The sequence below is a fragment of the Danio rerio genome, chromosome 23 (genome assembly GCF_052040795.2).
Source record: "Danio rerio strain M-AB ecotype USA chromosome 23, GRCz13ab, whole genome shotgun sequence".
Lineage (NCBI taxonomy): Eukaryota > Metazoa > Chordata > Actinopteri > Cypriniformes > Danionidae > Danio > Danio rerio.
In genome coordinates, this window is record NC_141043.1 from 6482501 (window position 1) to 6502130 (window position 19630).

Consider the following 19630-nt stretch of genomic DNA (forward strand, 5'->3'; position numbering starts at 1 on the left):
AGTGCACACTTTCACCACAGTAAACCATGTAAGGCAGTGCTGATGCTGCTGCTACATTCCATCCCGCTGGTAAAAATAACACTCAATCAGATTAATGGGAACGACCTCTTCAGCACAAATACAAGCACGAACAGAACAGACACTAAACCACTGTTTCACTGTGATCACACTCACATGTACCGCTTATTATCTACAAACTTTTTTAGGTCTATAACCTAATTCTTGCATTAGTTTTAAGGTACGTTATATAAACAAATGGTCTGTTTATGTTTTGCATGCTTTCATGTAAATATATACAGTATGACAATCGAACAGCGACAGCATTGTTGTTGTAATTGATGGAATACGTTGTCGCCTTTACACTGACCTTCAAATGAAAGTCACTAAAAATTGTTCAGTACAAGCATTCATTTATTTATTTTTTGTCCAAACATGAAAATAACTGTATCACTGAAGCATACATGTACTCACATATGGTTTATGTACGCTCACCGGCCACTTTATTAGGTATACCTGTCCAACTCGTTAACAAAAATTTCTAATCAGCCGATCCCACGGCAGCTACTCAATGCATTTAGGCATGTAGACATGGTCAAGACCATCTGCTGCAGTTCAAACCGAGCATCAGAATGGGGAAGAAAGGTGGTCTAAGTTAATTGAACGTGGCATGGTTGTTGGTGCCAGAAAAGAGAAAGCGAGTGGCACTTCTGTGAGCAGGAATGAGCCTTGTTGATGCCAGAGGAGAGGAGAATGGCCGGACTGGTTCGAGCTGATAAAAAGGAAACAGCAACTCAAATAACTACTCGTTACAACCGAGGTCTGCAGAAGAGCATCTCTGAATGCACAACACATCCAACCTTGAGGTTGATGGGCTACAACATCAGACGACTTCACCGGGTGCCACTCCTGTCAGTTAAGAACAGGAAACTGAGGCTACTATTCACACTGACTCACCACAATTGTACAATAGAAGATTGGAAAAATGTTGCCTGGTCTAATGAGTCTCGATTTCTGCTGAGGCATTCAGACGGAAGGGGCAGAATTTGGCATAAACAACATGAAAGCATGGATCGATCCTGCCTTGTATCAACGGTTCAGGCTGCTGGTGGTGGTGTAATGGTGTGGGGGATTTATTCTTAGCACAATTTCAGCCCATTACTACCAATTAAGCATCGTGTCAATGCCACAGCCTACCTGAGTATTGTTGCTAATCATGTCAATCCCTTTATGACCACAGTGTACCCATCTTCTGGTACTTCCAGCAGGATAATGCATCATGTCATAAAGTGCAAATCATCTCAGACTGGTTTCCTATTAAAGGTGTACGGAAAAAAGTGGCTGGTGATTGTATATAGTTCCTATGTTGACATAATAACTTATATATTATTATATTTATAGTATTAGCTGGAGGTGATAATCATTTATTAAAACTAATGTGCCATAAAATGCTATATAAATAATAGTAAAATTAATAATAATATTAATCATTATTTATAGTTTTGTTTACATCATTTCTAAATGTATTTATTTATTATTAAATATTTGCCAGAAATAAAAAACACAAATAATATTAATGATTATTATTATTATTATTATTTGTTGTTGTTGTTGTTGTTGTTGTTGTTGTTGTTGTTGTTATTATTATTATTATTATTATTATCATCATTGTTGTTGTTGTCGTTGTTGTTTTTATTATTATTATTATTATTATTGGCAGCTCAATAGTCAGCACTGTCACCTCACAGCAAGAGGGTGGCTGTTTCGAGCCCCGGCTGGGCCAGTAGGCATTTCTGTGTGGAATTTTCAAATTCTCCCCGTGTTCGCGAGGGGTTCCTCAGGGTGCTCCGGTTTCCCCCACAGTCCAAAGACATGCGTTATAGGTGAATTGAATAAACTAAATTGGCCTTAGTGTATGAGTGTGTGTGTGTGTGTGAATGCGAGAGTGAATGGGTGTTTTCCAGTACTGGGTTGCGGATAGAAAGGCATCCGCTGTGTAAAACTTATGCTGGAATAGTTTGTGGTACATTCAACTGTGAAACCTCTGACACAGACACTAAACCAGAGGAAAATGAATGAATGAATGAATGAATGAATGAATTATTATCATTATTAATAGAGGCGACGCAGTGGTGCAGTAGGTAGTGCTGTCCCCTCACAGCAAAAAGGTCGTTGGTTCAAACCTCGGCTGGGTTAGTTGGTGTTTCTGTGTGGAGTTTGCATGTTCTCCCTGTGTTCGCGTGGGTTTTCTCCGGGTGCTCCGGTTTCCCCCACAGTCCAAAGACATGCGGTACAGGTGAATTGAGGAGGCTAAATTGTCTGTAGTGTATAAGTGTGAATGAGTGTGTGTGGATGTTTCCCAGAGATGGAAAGTCATCGCGTAAAACATGTGCAGGATAAGTTGGCGATTCATTCCCGAAGAGGCGACCCCGGATTAATAAAGGGACTAAGCCGAAAAGAAAATGAATGAATGAATAAATGAATGAATGAATGAATGAATTATTAATAGTAGTAGTAGTAATAGTAGTAGTATACCTGTGCTGCCTAATAACATTGCACCTGCACCAGTCATGGTTCCTTGATTATTACACCAGAATGAGTGTATAGCTCCTAGCCATATCAACCTAGAAAATAGCAACTTTTAATTTTTCATCGCTCCTAGTACACAACATAACTACAGCAGAGTCAAGCTTTAAAAAGGGAAAATTATCAAAACTCTTTTTTGACATTGTATTGTCAGAAAAATGCTAATGGTCTAATCTCATTCAATGATTTATGCTAAGCTAAAAGTGCTCCTGCCAGAACCGAAGATCAGCTGAATGGATAAATAAAAATCAACTCTAAGGGACTTGTAAAATCATCCTATTTCCAAAAAAATAGTGGATCGTTCCTTTAAGTATCTTTTACATTGGCTTCACTTACAAGGTTTAATAGATAGTTCAAGTCCCAAATTCCCAATCTGACAAGCATCGCAGGCACAGCTCATCCTTTATCACTATCTGCCGTCAAGTCTCCAGCAATGGTTGAATGGGGATCTGGTTGGGTTAAGCTGGATTACTGCTCCAGAACAACTGCACCTTCACCGCACCTCAAAGGTCCGTGGATCAGTGTCAGGTCAAGGCATGATTGCTGGTAAACTCTCCATGCGTTCATGCGTTCTAGCCCTCATATAGAGTCTGCAGTAAGAGACCGAGAGTCTTCATGCAGCTGCGGGCTTCACCCTGATCCCATAACTCCACAAACTGTAACATTTACAGGATCTGGCTCACGCTGAAGTATTTATACGCAAACTCTTTAATCCTCTCTTTCCCCCTCATCCCTTCATCCCCCTCTTTGAGAGCCGGCTAGTCCGTCTGCCAGCTCGCAAAATGGAAAAAGTGAGCATCGCCATATTTGAACGGAGTATTACAACACACAAGTCCAAAAAAAGACTTTTCTCCTTCTGTTTCTTATCCGCCGCTGTTTGCTTGATAAGCCAGATATATATTAAGAGCAAATATATAGAGTCATTTGTTTGCAACTGTTTGATGACTTTATAAGGAACAGGGGAGCAGTTCACACAGCAAAAGTTCATTGGAAGTTCTTTTACATGTAATATAAGAGCATATGAGGGCTTTCAAGTAATTAAAAATTTTAATCTTATTATTTATTAGTAAGTGTGTCACGATCCTACAAATCCTCGATTCGATTACATTTTCGATTTTAAAGGCACGATTCGATTTGATTTTCGATTATGAATAATGAATTAATTAATGACCAATTAATTATTTGTAGCCTACCGTTTAAACTACCTGACCTGGATGGTCTTTGTTTTACCCATAAACAAATCATACAGTAAATGAATAAAGGCAAGATGCACACATAATTACCACCTGTCAATCACTTTTTTCTGCGGGACTCGTGAATAGGCAGTGATCTGTGTCGTTATAATGGCGTCGGTAAAAAAGACGCACAACCAACAGGAACCAGCCAACAGTATCTGAGGTGTTCGCTAAAATGACTAAATACAAGTGAGTGAAAGATTGAAGCAGTCTTCTGACTGCCTGGACCTGCTGTCTCGAGCGCATGGCTGTGAGTGTGTCTGTGTCTGTGTGGTCACGTGATGTGCATTTTCAGAGGTAGTGACGAAGGAGGGCTGCTCAGAAATGCTACACGCCACTGTGGATGTCAAATCGTTGTCGTTCTAAAATGCCATTTAAAAACAAAGACAGTGTAAACAGGGCCTGAGTGTGTACTTTTCGCGAGCGGATTTGCAACGGGGGCGGGCGGAGGATCGCTATGCCGGTGTTGTCTATCGGACAAACCGTACGTAATACGTACATAGCAGAGCTTGCAAAACTGTGTTTTTTTTTGTCGACAACACGAACGTTGTAAACATAACTCACTGGAAATCCAAAATGCTTACACACCGGCGACTTCATTGAAAGAGGAGAGGGTTTAAGTTCTGTCGACGGGTCTCCTGCTTCTGCAGTTTAACAAGTACTTCAACAAGCCTGTTCTTTTCCCGCTTGGCAAGCCAAGCTGACGTGACATGGGGGCGTGGCAGCATCGACGGTGCTATTTTTTGATTCGATAATCGAAACTGAGCATAAATTTCGATCGATTTCGATTAAAAATCTAAATCATGAAACCCCTATTTATTAGTGGTTAGTCTCTCACAGCATGAAGGTCACTGGTTCGAGTCCTGACCGGGTCAGTTGGCATTTCTGTGTGGAGTTTGTATGTTCTTCCCATGTTTGCGAGGGTTTCCGGTTTCCTCAACAGTCCAAAGATGGAAATGAGTGTCTACTGTATGTGTGTTTCCCAGTACTGGGTTGCTGCTGGAAGGGTATCTGCTGTGTAAAACATATGCCGGAATAGTTGGCGGTTCGTTCCGCTGTGGCGACCTTTAAGATAGAGAGTAAGTCAAAGGAAAATGAATGAATGAATCTAATTATTTTTATAAAGTGCAGATGAGCACATTGAAGTTAAGAATGCATCCCCAAACTAATTTGCATCCCTAAAACTCATTGTTTTGACTGATTGATGGAAGGAAAAGAAAAAACGAAATGGCATACACATTTGAAACAACAAGATGACACTAAGTGCCCTATCATACACCCGGGGCAGGTGCAATATCTGTATGGCGCGATTTGTTATTATTTTCAGACCATTTTCAACCCTAATTTTCACCTTTTGCATTATGTTATTTAAATAGCAAATCCATTTGTGCCAGTTTGTGAACTTACGGGTGTTCTGGTCAAAAAGGAGGCGTGTTAAAGTGCATATAACTCTTATTGTTCATTTATTTGTTTACTTGGATTTAGAACTGAATTTAGAAATAGTTTTGAAACAAATCTTGGTCACACTTTACAATAAGGTTCATTAGTTAATGTTAATTATTGCATTTACTAACATGAACAAACAGTGAACAATACATTTACAGTAGTTCATTGTTAGTTCATGTTTACTCATGGTGCATTAACTAATGTTAACAAGCATGGACTTGGATGTTAATAATGCATTAGTAAATGTTCAATCATGATTGATAAATGCTGTACATGTGTTGTTTATGATTAGTTCATGTTAGTAAATGCATTAACTGATGAACCTTATTGTAAAGTGCCCAAATCTTTGCACTTCAATTAAACTGAATATGTAGGCTAATGGATGTCTTCCGTGGAGTGTGTACAACACCGTTTCCTTATCCACGAAAGTAAAGGAGTAAAGTAAAAAGAAAGTAAAAAGGACATGGAGGAGGCTTTTTTTAACCTTGTGCTTTAGATAATCTGTTTAACTGTTTTCTCCCTAGTGAAGTGTGTTTAGTTTTTCCACTTAGTCACCATGTAAATAGCAAATGCACCATGGCGTGATGCAACTGAATCTTAAAGGGAATGGGAGACAAGACTTTGATTGGTTTTTATTCATGTTATGCACAAAACACACCCATAACTCATTAAGAGAATAAGCACAACACTGTTAGATCAAGGCTCAAAGCATTTTTTTTCCTCCTTGAAATAGCAAAAATGGATTCAGACATGCTCTTAATGCTTTTGCGCTATGTGCTTAAGGGATCTATTTTGACGATCCATGCACAAATTCCAAAGCGCAGGTCAGAATCCACTTTTGCTATTTTAAGGACGGAAAAATCCACTTTGCGCCGTGGCGCATGGTCTAACAGGGTTGAGCTTATTCTCTTAATGAGTTATAAGTGTGTTTTGAGAATAAACCAATCAGAGTCTCATCTCCCATTCCCTTTAAGAGTCATTTGCGTTTCGCCATGGCGCATTTGCTATTTATATGGCAGACTTTGCAAGTGGAAAAACTGAATGCTTCACTAGAGAGTAAACAGTTAAACAGAGCATCTACAGCTCTGAATAAGAGATGAGCCTCCTCATTCTTTACTTTCACTTTCACTTTCGTGAATAGGGGAACATGTTGTTCTTGTCAATAGAAAAACGACATCAATTAGCCTATACATAATTAATTTCATTTATTTATTTATTTGTTTCAAAACTATTTCTAAATTCTGTTCTAATTTCCAGCAAACGAATAAATGAACAGTAATAACGAAGTGTGTTGTAAAGTTATATCCTAATACACATGCTATCCTCCATATGATATAAAACTTGACAGGTGGGCAAATCTAAGCTTGTTTTTAATAAAACAAATATAAATATGCATATAATAAATAATATAGCTAATAATAATAATAATAATAATAATAATAATACAAAAGCAAATTGTCATGAATAAACTAAAAAAGTCTCCCGAGATGAAGAAGGCATGGAGGCTGGTTTTTCTATTTATGTAGACTAGAATATATAAATGATAAAATATATTATTCCTTTAATTCTTTTTCATTTGTAAAGATATTTGCGTATTGCTGTACGTGTATAAAGCAATGTGTACGCGAGGCGCACAACTAACTCGCTTTGCGCTCGAATTTAGACCTCCCCTCAGCTGCTCTATTGTGCAGTCTATTTTAGATCCTTAAAAATAGCAACGCGCCAGCAATGCGTTGTAACACACCTCCTTTTTTTGACCAGAACGCCTATGGGCGCACATATGAGCGCAAATGCATTTGCTATTTAAACAGCGTGGTGCAAAACGTCAAAATGACTCTTGAGCCGAGCTAAAACTAGCAAACACCAATTGCGCCGCGCATTGCGCTGGGTGTATGATAGGGCCTTTAGACTTTGTGTCTATTTCCTTAAAAATAGAGCCCTAAGAGAGAATTTTATTCTTTAAATAATCCATTCCTGATTTTTTACAAAATGTTTTATTCAGTAATATTAATAGTATTATTTTGAAATATTATAAAATACACAACACTGTAAACCCTAATGTTGTCCTTACTCAAACAATCTAATTACTTAAAATGTAGCATTTTAGTCCTGTCACCTAAAAATTATTAGCTAGTTTAACTAATATCCAACGAAAATGCATAAACTTAAGATTTCAAGTATAGTAAGCTCAAAATCACAATTAATCTTTTAAATATTTATTCTATAATGGGAATAAATGGCTATTTATTTACCTTAAAACATTTTTTTATAATATATAATTACACACACACACACACACACACAGATAGAGAGAACTGATCAATTAAAGTATAATCTATCAAACTGGCAAGTTAAGTAAACTTAAATATGCAAGTTTTGGGAGACTAGTAAAGCAATCCCCATCATCTAGTAAAGGAGTCAATAATCAATCACTAAATGCTGAAAATTCTCCAGAGGAAGAGCTCAGCTAATGTCTGTTTAAATGTGACATCAGATAAAATGTTGTAGAATTTGTTGTGTTTAGTTAGTTTGCTGTGGTCACACTAACCAGCCAAGCATTTGTTAAATAAACCAGTGTTACTCTTCATATATATGGATGTTCGTTTGAATATATTTCACATAGATACTGGCAGGCTGCAATGTCAAACCGATAAATTATAAGCAATGATTATTTCAAGAGTTCACACTTAACTGATATTTAATAAAGCGTAATTAGCATGCTGTCCTGGGAGAGAGCCCTGAGCTTGTAATATCCTCGAGCCTGGGGCTCCCTCTCATTAGAAGGGCGAGAGGGGAGTATGAGCTCAGGTAAGTCTCGAGAACTCCCCTGCTTGTCACCATGTGAGAAGTGTAAACTAAGGTTGTCTTGGGTGATCATTTGGTTTAGTCGATTGGCTATGGTGTATGGTTTTTAAGCCCCCATTAGATTTTTTTTCTATTTTAAATATTGTTAAATGATGTTTAACACGTTCAGGAAATTTTCACAGTATAATTTATTTCTTCTGGAAAAAAAAAAGTCTTATTTGTTTTATTTCGGCTAGAATAAAAGTAGTTTTAAATTTTTTTTAAAAACCATTTTAAGGTCAAAATTATTAGCCGCTTTGAGCTGTATTTTTTTTGATAGTCTACAGAACAAACCATCAATTGCCTAATTACCCTAACCTGCCTGACCGAATTAACCTTGTGAAGCCTTTACATGTCACTTTAAGCTGTATAAAAGTGTCTCGAAAAATATCTAGTAAAATATTATTTACTGTCATCATCGGAAAAAAAATAAATCAGTTATTAGAATTAAGTTATTAAAACTAATATGTTTAGAAATATATTGTAAACATCTGCTCTCCATTAACAGAAATAAAAAAATAAACGCGTAATAATTCTGACTTCAACTGTAAGTAAAGTAGGTAAGTAAGTGAGTAAAGTAAGTAAAGTAAGCACAGTACGTAAGGCAAGTAAAGTAAGGAACTAAAGTATATACAGTATTTGTTTGTTTTGTTTACTTATGTTATGCTATGTTACCTTAACTAAGTAACTAAATAAAATCAAATAAATATTGTGTGTGTACATAAAAGGCAAAGTGTGTGTGTACATAAAGGCAAGTAAATGACATAATTCACATTATATTTATGAGAGTAATTCCTTTTAAAAGAACTGCTCTCACACACTCTGATGCCTTTGTCAGTTTATGAGCCTGTATTCTGTTGTTTGGGGTAAAAAGTCCTTCATAAACTTGGTTTAGAAGACCACTTAAAAACTAAACACATGTGTTTATTCTTTTGCTCTCTTTAACTTTCGCTCCCAAAGAGACCTCACGCGTTCCGGCCTCCCCGTCATGGAAACTTCAAGCCCACATGTGCAGCTTTGTTGATGGGAAGAAAAAGCTCTGTTATGATTACAGGAAACATAAAACGTCATGAGCATTTTCTTCAGCTAATCTTGTCTTATTTTGTGGCGAGGCTGCCGTTACGATCACTCAACATGAAACCTCTGAAACAGTAAGCAGACCAGTGGTGGGCAGAAACTAATTGGAATGTATGGTGCTCTTTTCATTATTGTGGCAGATGCTTTGTTTTTGTTATGTTTTGTTTCAACAAAGCAGCTGAGTTCATAACTACTGGTTTTCCATTTATTTATTTTATGTTTAGTAGTTTTGTGACAGATGCTTTGATATCCAGCTTTTTTATTATTATGATACGCAACGGTGGCTTAGTGGTTAGGACTGTCGCCTCACAGCAAAAAGGTCGCTGGTTCGAGTCCCGGCTGGACCAGTTGGTATTTCTGTGTGGAGTTTGCATGTTCTCCCCGTGTTTGCGTGGGTCTTCCTCCCAGTGCTCCAGTTTCCTAATCAGTTCAAAGACAAGCAGTATGCAAGCTCAACTGGTTTTGTTCACACTGAAAGATTTTTACAAATGTGGAAATTCTTTGTTAAAAGACAATGTTAGACAATGAAAAGATGTCCATCTAGCGTATGTTAGAAAAACAATGGATAACTTGAAAAGCTTGCAAGTGCGTTGGACTATAATGTCAGTCTGGCCCTCCTTCATTCCACTGGCATTACCTTCACAAAGACAGAGCAGCGGCGGCACCTGCTGATTTTATGGGCATCTTTTCGTTGAAGTAAACACAGTCTCCACATGTCAACATGGCCTTCACGGGCTTGTTTGTTTATTAGGGTTTCGAAAACGGCAGCCAAAAGAAAATCTGTAATAGCAATTGCTTCAACAAATGCCGTTTGAGGATCAACTCATTAAGCAAGTGTACATCCTGGATTGCTCTGGTGATGTTTAAATAGCGAGTGTGATGAAATGCATAACGGCATTTGCAAACCACATGGAACCATTTATACACTTAGTGCTGTAATGTGTAGGACTGGCCTTTTTTTATTAGAGGTCCATCATTGTTTCTTGTTGCACACAAAAATTGATTAAACTTGACTAAGGGTGCTTTCACATCTGTAGTTCGCTTCATTTGGTCTGGACCAAGGGTAATAAATGATACATTGTTGCATCTTCTGCCGTCTTTGGGTCGTTTTCACACCACACTGCTGGCTTTGGTCCGAACCAGTTGAAATGAACCAAAATGCAGTCATCTGACAAAATCCACATCTCTCATTGGCCAGATGTTGTTGAACATATTTCCTAAACTGCTTATTGATTGGTCAGAATTCACGTGCGGGAAAATGCCAGTGAACTCCCGCAGGTAAACAAAACCTTTTACTCTGGAGGGACGACTGCGCTGGCTGATTGTATCCCTGCTTTAGTCAAACTATACATTACGAAAATGAAGCGCAGCCGCGGCTGGAAAACAGTGTTTAATGCATCGCTCGTCACTTCAGGAGAAGACGTGAATTAATTTAGCTAAACTGCAACATGGTCATCTTGAGTAAATATTACCAACGATCCATCAGGTAATGTTTTCTCCTCTCTCTCTGTTGGTAAAGCGCTGTCAACAAATATTTGTCCTCCATATCCCATAATGCACAGCGCATCGGCCTACGGCAGCTGAATTAGTCAAAACGCACAGTACTTTTTGCGGTTAGACCTGTTTTAGTACGGATCATATTCTCACCACAAACGAACCGCTCCAGGGTTCGTTTGAAAGGTTATTTGGTCCGCTTTTGGTGCGCACTCGAGTACGATTGCTGCATTCTCACTTGCCCAAACGAACCGCACCAAAAGGGGAAACGAACTCTAGTGCGATTCAATCGAACTAAATAAGGCAGGTTGTGAAAGCACCCTAAAAGTGTGACCCTGGACCACAAAATCTTATATTATATTAAACAGGTATATTTTTGGCAATAGTCAAAACAATATTGTATGAGTTTGAATAATTTATTTTTCTTTTTTATACCAAATATCATTCGAATAGTAAGTAAATATCATTCATTCATTCATTCATTCATTTTCTTTTCGGCTTAGTCCGCTTATTAATCCGGGGTCGCCACAGCGGAATGAACCGCCAACTTATCCAGCACGTTTTACGCAGCGGATGCCCTTCCAGCTGCAACCCATCTCTGGGAAACATCCATACACACTCATTCACACTCATACACTACGGACAATTTAGCTTACCTAACATACCTGTACTGCATGTCTTTGGACTGTGGGGGAAACCGGAGCACCCGGAGGAAACCCACGCGAACGCAAGGAGAACATGCAAACTCCACACAGAAACGCCAACTGACCCAGCCGAGGCTCGAACCAGCGACCTTCTTGCTGTGAGGCGGCAGAACTATCTACTGCGCCACTGCGTCGCCCTTAAGTAAAGATTATGTTCAGTAAATATATTTTGTACATTTCCTAATGTAAATACGCTCACCAGTCACTTTATTTATTGCTCGTTAATGCAAATTTCTAATCAGCCAATCACATTGCATCAACTCATTGCATTTAGGCATGTAGACATGGTCAAGACGATCTGCTGCAGGTAAAACCAAGCATCAGAATGGGGAAGAAATTTCATTTAAGTGACTTTGAACGTGGCAAGGTTGTTGGTGCAAGACGGGCTGGTCTGAGTATTTCAGAAACTGCTGATCTACTGGGATTTTCACAAACAACCATCTCTAGAGTTTACAGAGAATGGTCTGAAAAAAGGAAAATATCCAGATGTCAGAGGAGAATGGTCAGACTGGTTTGAGCTGATAGAAATGCAACTGTAACTCAAGTAACCACTCATTATGACTGAGGTATGCAGAAGAGCATCACAGAGAATGAACAACATGTCCAACCTTGAGGTGGATGGACTACAGCAACAGAAAACCACGCTGGGTGCACCTCCTGCCTACTAATCTACTAGTACTACCGGTACTAGTCAGGTGTACCTAATAAAGTGGCCGGTGAGTTTATATCAAAACAGAAATTTAATTATTAATTAATTATTTAATTAATAAATAGTTAAATGTATTGCTTAGAAGTTCATCTGGACAACTTTAAAGACTAATTTTTTTTTATTCTAATTTTTAAAATTCAAATTTTTTGGAAATCTCGGATTCCAGATCTCAATTTTTTTTTTTTTATAACATAAACTTAAATCAAATGTCAATTTCCAAAAATAGACACTTATGACTTTGTGGTCCAGGGTCACATTTGACAATAATATTGTCAAATTACAAGAAAAGAAAATCAATTCCTGCTGGAAAATGAAAGAAAGAAACTTTATACACATACAGTAAGAGATTTGGCCCAAACTGGTTCTGTTTTATGAACACCAGGGAAGGTGTTTAAATCTAATAAGAGGAAACAGTGGATAATCTGGCTGCAGTGTTGGCTTATTTGACCTCAGCTCTGAACAGAAATATTGTATTAATGCCTGGTAATACAGTCCCAACCCCGTTTACAAAAACAAACACATGATGAGTTCAAAACATTTCTCACACTGTCGCAAAATAATGCCTTTAGAACACATGCAAATGTACGGAGACCCGAAAGGGATGTGATAGAATGGAAAAAAATGTGTGGGATAAAAAAAAAACTGAGTGGGGGGGTGGAATGCGTGGGAGAAAAAAACAGTAATAGGAAAATATATATATAGTTTATATATATAAGTATAGGTTTTTGCGCTACCTCGCAAATATGTTTTGTGATTTTGTGTGTGTATATATATATATATATATATATATATATATATATATATATATATACACACATACAATTTTTTCTCAGGCTGATATAACATATGTTTAGGTAATAAATAAATAAAATTAGTTATAAAAATAATCTTTATTTGATTTCAATTAGCAAAAAACATTTTTTACAGTTTACTGTTAGTTTATAATCTCGATTATTTTCCAGGAACAAACAAACAACTGATTATAGGAGTATGATAAACATTTTTAATAAGTCTTTTGTGTTTCCTGAAAACACTGCAAACTGTTTATGCTCTGAAATAATTATTAGCAAAGCACTGTGGGACACGGCCAGAGTAATTTAAAAACTGGGTGAAGCGTGACGGAGGGCAATCAGTCCTCCTACATCCTGAAACATTGTTTACATCACAGACACTGAGGCTCTGTTCACTCACTGATGTCAAAGCACAACAACACCGCCTTATCAGCTCAAAAACAACCATACAAAAATGCTTTTATTTTCTTGCTGAAATGTAACTTGTGTAACTTTAGTATATACACTCAAAATCAAAAACAGGGTTCAAAAGCTGTCATTGAGACAAGATCCTGTCAAATAGTCCTAACAGACAGTCACCTGTGGTAAACAATGTATAAAGGTGTATCATTGAAAAGGTTTTCACTCCAGTGACAGCTTTTGTAGTGTTTTTTCCTTACTGAAAGTTACTAATAAAAACATTATTTAGAACTGTTGAACAAAATCTGCCTCATACTTTCTGTCTGCATCTGGTTTATTTTTATAGAATTAAATTTTTTTGTATAAAAATGTCTCAGATATGATGATGAGGGTTCATTTTTTGTGGAAAAACTACAGTTTTAAATAAAAATTAACATTTAATATGTTGAAAGAATCATCCTCACAGCTTCATACTGTATGTATATACAATTGAACTCAGAATTATTAAACTCCCTAAATTAATAGCCCCCTTTTTATTTTTTTCCCAATTTCTGTTTAACGGAGAGAAGATTTTTTCAAACATATTTTTAATCATAATAGTTTTAATAACTCATTTCTAACAACTGATTTATTTTATCTTTGCCATGATGACAGTAAATAATATTTGACTAGATATTTTTCAAGACACTTCTACAGCTTAAAGTGACATTTAAAGGCTTAACTAAGTTAATTAGGTTTACTAGGCAGGTTAGGGTACTTAGGCAAGTTATTCAATAACAATGGTTTGTTCTGTTGAAATACATAACATAAAGGGGCTAATAGTTTTGACCTTAAAATAGTTTTTTTTTTTAAATTCTAGCGAAAATAAAACTAATAAAAATTTTAAAAAATGTATTCTAGCAAAAATAAAACTAATATAAAATAAAAATATTATCAGACATACTGTGAAAATTCCCTTGCTCTGTTAAACATCATTTGGGAATTATTAAAAAAAGAAATAATTGATTTATTTTATCTTTGTCATACTGTCAGTAAATGATATTTGACTAGATATTTTTCAAGACACTAGTATTCTGCTTAAAGTGTCATTTAAAGGGCTTAACTAGGTTAAGGTTAACTAGGCAGGTAAGTTATTGTATAATGATGGTTTGTTTAGTAGACTATCGAAAGCATATTAAATAGCTTATAGGGCTTAACAATTTTGACCTTTAAATGGCTATTATCAGACTGTGAACATTTCCTTGCGCTGTTAAACATCATTTGGGAAATATTTAAAAAAGAAAAAACATTGGTAAAACTATGCTTTAAAGAATATTGGCAAATAATAAAGATGATTAACATGATTATTTATGAAAAATAAGTCTTTTAACATATCATTGAATGTTCTAGATCTAAACTTGAAAATCTAATAAGGTTTTTGTTAATTATTGTTAAACTAAATATAATTTGCTCATCTACATTTTATCAAAATATATACATTTTATATCTTCTATTTTACATTATGTTTTAGGTACAAAACTGTTAAAAAAATAAACTATTATTCTGTTAAAAAATAAACTATCTTTGTGATTATTTTATACAGGGTTACTGACAGCAGCATTCCAGCTCCATAAATGTGAGTAAAAGCTGATGACCTTAAATATGATTTAAGATCATTCAAGGAGCATCTTCAGCTTCAGAAGAAGGGATAAATCTGTACAAATATTCCTATCATCTGAGTCAAAAATGTGCTCGTTTATAATACGCAATCTGACATTTCAGATGCATTCATTTCCTTCCCTGAAACCACTCCAGCTCAGGTTTAAATGAAAAAAAAAATTCCCAGATTTCCAGTGTGGACTTTGGGACTCCACTGTAAGCCCCGAAAATAAACAAACAAGCACAAGACTTTTAAAAAGCCAGTCATTCATGTAAACACGAGAACATTTGTGTCCTTCAGTGACACAGTTACATCACATCCAACACAATACTGCCTATTTAGATACATGTGTGTGTTATTGTGACAGGCACTAAGCAAACACAGCTGGCTCTTACTCTGAAGGTTTTGGTGCTGGGCGATGGAGAGGAGGGTGGCGAGTCCGACAGAGACTTTCTGGAGCGAGAGGAAAGATCCTTACTGCGCGAATAGAGCGATGACATTTCTCTCCTCTGGAAGAAGAACAGCAGAAGATCCCTGATAGATGTGGCTTTCACAAAGCGGCCATAACTGCTGGACGACTGAAGCAGATCTGCTCAACAGGTGCAAACACAAGCAAGAGTGTCCAAAGACTGACAGCCGATGTGTGTTTAAGTTCCTCCTCAGGCAGCAGAGCAAAATCAAAACAATTGAAAGCACCTCTGGGCTTCACGATCTCCACTCCCTCTATCTGTCTCTATTTCTGTCCCACTCCCTCCCTCATAAAACACATAAACAACAGTCGCAGTTCCTCTGGGCTCATTCATAGACGCACAATGAGAGCTAAATAAGGAGAGGACGGTCCTTTCTTAACTTTACAGCACACTGAACGCCCTCCCTCGCTGTTCTGTCCACTTACAATCACTGCACACAAACACTGAGAGAACAAAACTGTCTTCATTCGGTCCCACTCAGACCCGTCGCTCTCGCTCTCTCTCTCTAACACACACATGCACAGTCTCTCTCTTCATAAATCTTCATAAAGTATTTTCGCTTGTTGGTTCTCATTCCGTCTGCTCAGTACCAGGTGCTTCAGTTCACTATTATATTCAATATATACAAGTTACTTTAACTTTGTGTGAGTTAAAGTGTTTCAACGGATAGCTGACCCAATTCTGTAAAAGCTATCATATACTCACTCTTATGTCATTCTGAGTTTGTATGGCTTTACATTCAGTCATTTAGCACAGGGGTTCCCAAACTTTTCAGCACGCGACCCCTAAAATAACAATACCAGTGACTCGCGACCCCCAATATCCTCTGAGGTGGTTATAAATACAGAAAACTTGCATGCAATGGCGCACACACACACCAATAGACAAAAGTCTATTCTTCGTTTAATTTTTTTTAATGTATGTCAGTGCTGTAAATGGGCCAGAAAGTTTAACCTGGTGTTATAAAATCAATCTGCTGCATCTGACGCTTCTGTCTTTAATATAATGTATTTACCCCAGGGGTCGCAATCCAATAGAACTAGTAAATAAGCTACTATAGTAACTATAAACGATTTTTTTCTCTTCAGTTGGTTATGGATAAAATATGGTAATTCTTATGGCCTAATAATAATAAGTAGATTTTTGGAAATCACCAGGCGACCCCCCTTCATTGTTCCGTGACCCCTCAAGGGGTCCCGACCCCCACTTTGAGAACCACTGATTTAGCAGATGCTTTTGTTCGAAGCAACTTGCGATTGAAGAGGCATTTAGTGATTCAACAAGAAGAGTGTTTCTACAGGTGGTTTGTTAAACCCACTCACCTACAGTTGAAGTCAGAATTATTAGCCCCCTATTAACTATTAGTAGTAGTGGTAGTAGTAGTAGTAGTAGTAGTAGTCGCAGTAGACATTGTTGTATTAGTTGTAGCAAACGCTATAGTAGTATCAGTAGTGGTAGTCATTGTAGTAGTATCAGTATTAGTAGACACGTTAGTAGTAATAGTTGTGGTTGTGGCTGTAGTAGAAGCAGTAGTATTTGTAATATAAGTAACTTTCTGTAGTTGGTGTAGCACTTGTTATTTATTATTATTGTTGTCAGTTATTACTGTTGTCCTTTCTCTCTTTTTACTCTCATATTTACTATCATACATTAATAGGCATTGTTGTTACTCCCTACCTCTGACTGGTTTCTTTCTATATGTTTTATCTATATCTGTGACACTTGCTTCATTTATTGACTGTTATTGTTCCTAATGTATGTACTCTGACCTGTCCACCAAGTTACCTTTACATGCATACACACACTCACACGCACACACTCACACACATACCAGTACATGACTATATTGTTGATGTTTTTGTTTTGTTTTTTGTTTTGTTGCTTTGTATTTGTTATCTGTTGATGTTTTCTTGTATTTGTATGATTTTTGCATATTCTAATTAAAAAAAAAATTATTTAAATTTAAATTAAATTTAAATTATTAGCCCCCTTGAATTATTAGACCCCCTGTTTATTTTTTTTCACCAATTCTTTTTAACAGAGAGAAGTTTTTTTTCAACGCATTTCTAAACATAATAGTTTAAATAACTAATTTCTAATAACTGGTTTATTTTATCTTTGCCATGACAGTAAATAATATTTTACTAGATATTTTTCAAGACACTTCTATACAGCTTAAAGTGACATTTAAAGCCTTAACTAGGTTAATAAGGTTAACTAGGCATGTTAGGGTAATTAGGCAAGGTATTGTATAATGATGGTTTGTTCTGTTGACTATCGAAAAAAATATAGCTTAATAAAGGGGCTAATAATATTGACCTTAAAATGGTGTTTAAAAAAATGTAAAACTGCTTTTATTCAAGCCGAATTAAAACAAATTAGACTTTCTCCAGAAGGAAAAATATTATCAGACATACTGTGAAAATCTGTGAAGCTCTGTTAAACACCATTTGGGAAATATTTAAAAAAGAAAAATAATGAAAGGGGGGCTAATAATTCTGACTTCAACTGTATGTGAAGCACACTTCATAAATGCACAGGGTTTTATATATATATATATATATATATATATATATATATATATATATATATATATATATATATATATATATATATATATATATATATGAACGTTTGAAGGTGTCAGACGCGGAGCACAGGCGCTCTTGATTCTGGAGGTCATTAATAATATAATAACAATAATACTGAAATATGTTATTATTACGTTTTATCCATTCACACACTTTTTAAGCATCACATGATTTCTTTTAACAAAATCACATGACCTTTTTTAATGCGCATGCTGGAGTTTGTGCGGTAAAAGTGTTTCTATCGCAGTTTATGCGCATCTTTTTTTATCGAATAAAAAGTTTATCCTACCCAGTTAGGCGCATTTTTTTATGCGCATTTTCAAAATTTATGCGCATCATGGCGTTTCCATCAACTGTTTTTTTATGCGCATTTGCATTAGCAAAATAATGCTAAAAATGCTAAGAATGAAATGTGGAAGTGTAAATTATTAAGGTAAACTTAATAACATTCAGAACATTCATTCAGTGACAACTTGTGACACACTCTCTATATTGTTTACCAAGGCACTTTGAATATTCCATCTAAAATAACCTGCAAGTGTGACTTGAAAACAACAATAACACTGTTTATTCAACTGTGAACAATGTTGTTCTTTGATAGTCATTGTCTACTAATATGATTTCGCTATTTAGAGTTTGCAAATAATACTTTTATGAAATTATATTATTAAGGAGAATGTCCGAATGTGAAAATATAACACCAACTTTACCTCTATGTGTAAGTTCACATACACTGTCGTACAGGTGTAGTTGGCTGTCAGAATGAAGTAGTTTTGCTTGTTGATGATTACCCAGGCCTTGTATGGCTCCGTCTTCTTTCCTTGTCTTTGGCTAGGCAGAACCTCGGTGTTTAGCACTACAATGTTTTGAATCTGTTAATCATGGAACAATATTTCTTGCACATGATCACACAGAATAAAATTGTTGGTATCCAAAGACTTTTAGGCCTTTAACTTCCATCTTGTTAAAACACTTGGAGCTTCAATGAGGTTGTATATTTGGAGCTGGATGCTTGGCCATTTTGTCTTATCCAATATCCATTGGGAGGGTGCTATAGCAAATGGACCGACGAACGCTGCTCACTTTATTTCTGATTCACTGTGCTGATTCACTGGGTGACAAGCTGTTATAATATACTGAAAGCATTATGTAAATAATATATATAATATGTAAATCAATATAACTTATTTCTAAGACAACAACAAACTCTGTATCGCATCGGATGTGATTCCCTCGCTGTAAATGCTAGCGATCCTGTTTTTTTTGCTACGTCGCTGTGCGCACATCCTGAATGTTTACAAGCATAGTAATTCCTCTATAGAAACAGATATCTTTAAAAAAAACTTTCAGAAAGGTACCAAAATAACATCCTTAAAACAGGATAAAGCCTTTCATTGGTTTAAACTGAATACTTTCAAGCTGTCAAGCTTTATTTTTCTCATAAAACAACATCTTTATTTAACAAAGATGTTTGTTTCTTTTCCTCAGTTTCAGTATATTGCACGCATGCACAAACACTGCATAGGACATATGGATTGACATGAGGGTGAATAATTATAACATAATATTTCATTTAGAGTGAACTAACACTTTATGGTAAAGACAGCTATACACATACAGATGTCACATCTTAACCTGTTTTTTTCTT

The 19630-nt window shown here is 36.3% G+C and overlaps 1 protein-coding gene across 9 annotated transcripts in view; it reads right to left on the bottom strand.

Annotated features, from left to right (window-relative positions):
• Nucleotides 1-19630, bottom strand: part of ppp1r12b (protein phosphatase 1, regulatory subunit 12B) — an 81954-nt gene that overhangs the window by 26143 nt on the left and 36181 nt on the right. For 3 of the 9 annotated variants that reach the window (XM_087306551.1, XM_087306552.1, XM_087306549.1), the window contains exon 1: nucleotides 15317-15735. The exons of the other annotated variants lie outside the window; for them this stretch is intronic. In XM_087306551.1, coding sequence (XP_087162677.1) covers nucleotides 15317-15421 — 105 coding nt within the window. In that variant the 5' untranslated portion in view covers nucleotides 15422-15735. Of the gene's footprint in view, nucleotides 1-15316; nucleotides 15736-19630 lie in introns of those variants that run through there. 9 annotated transcript variants of the gene reach the window in all.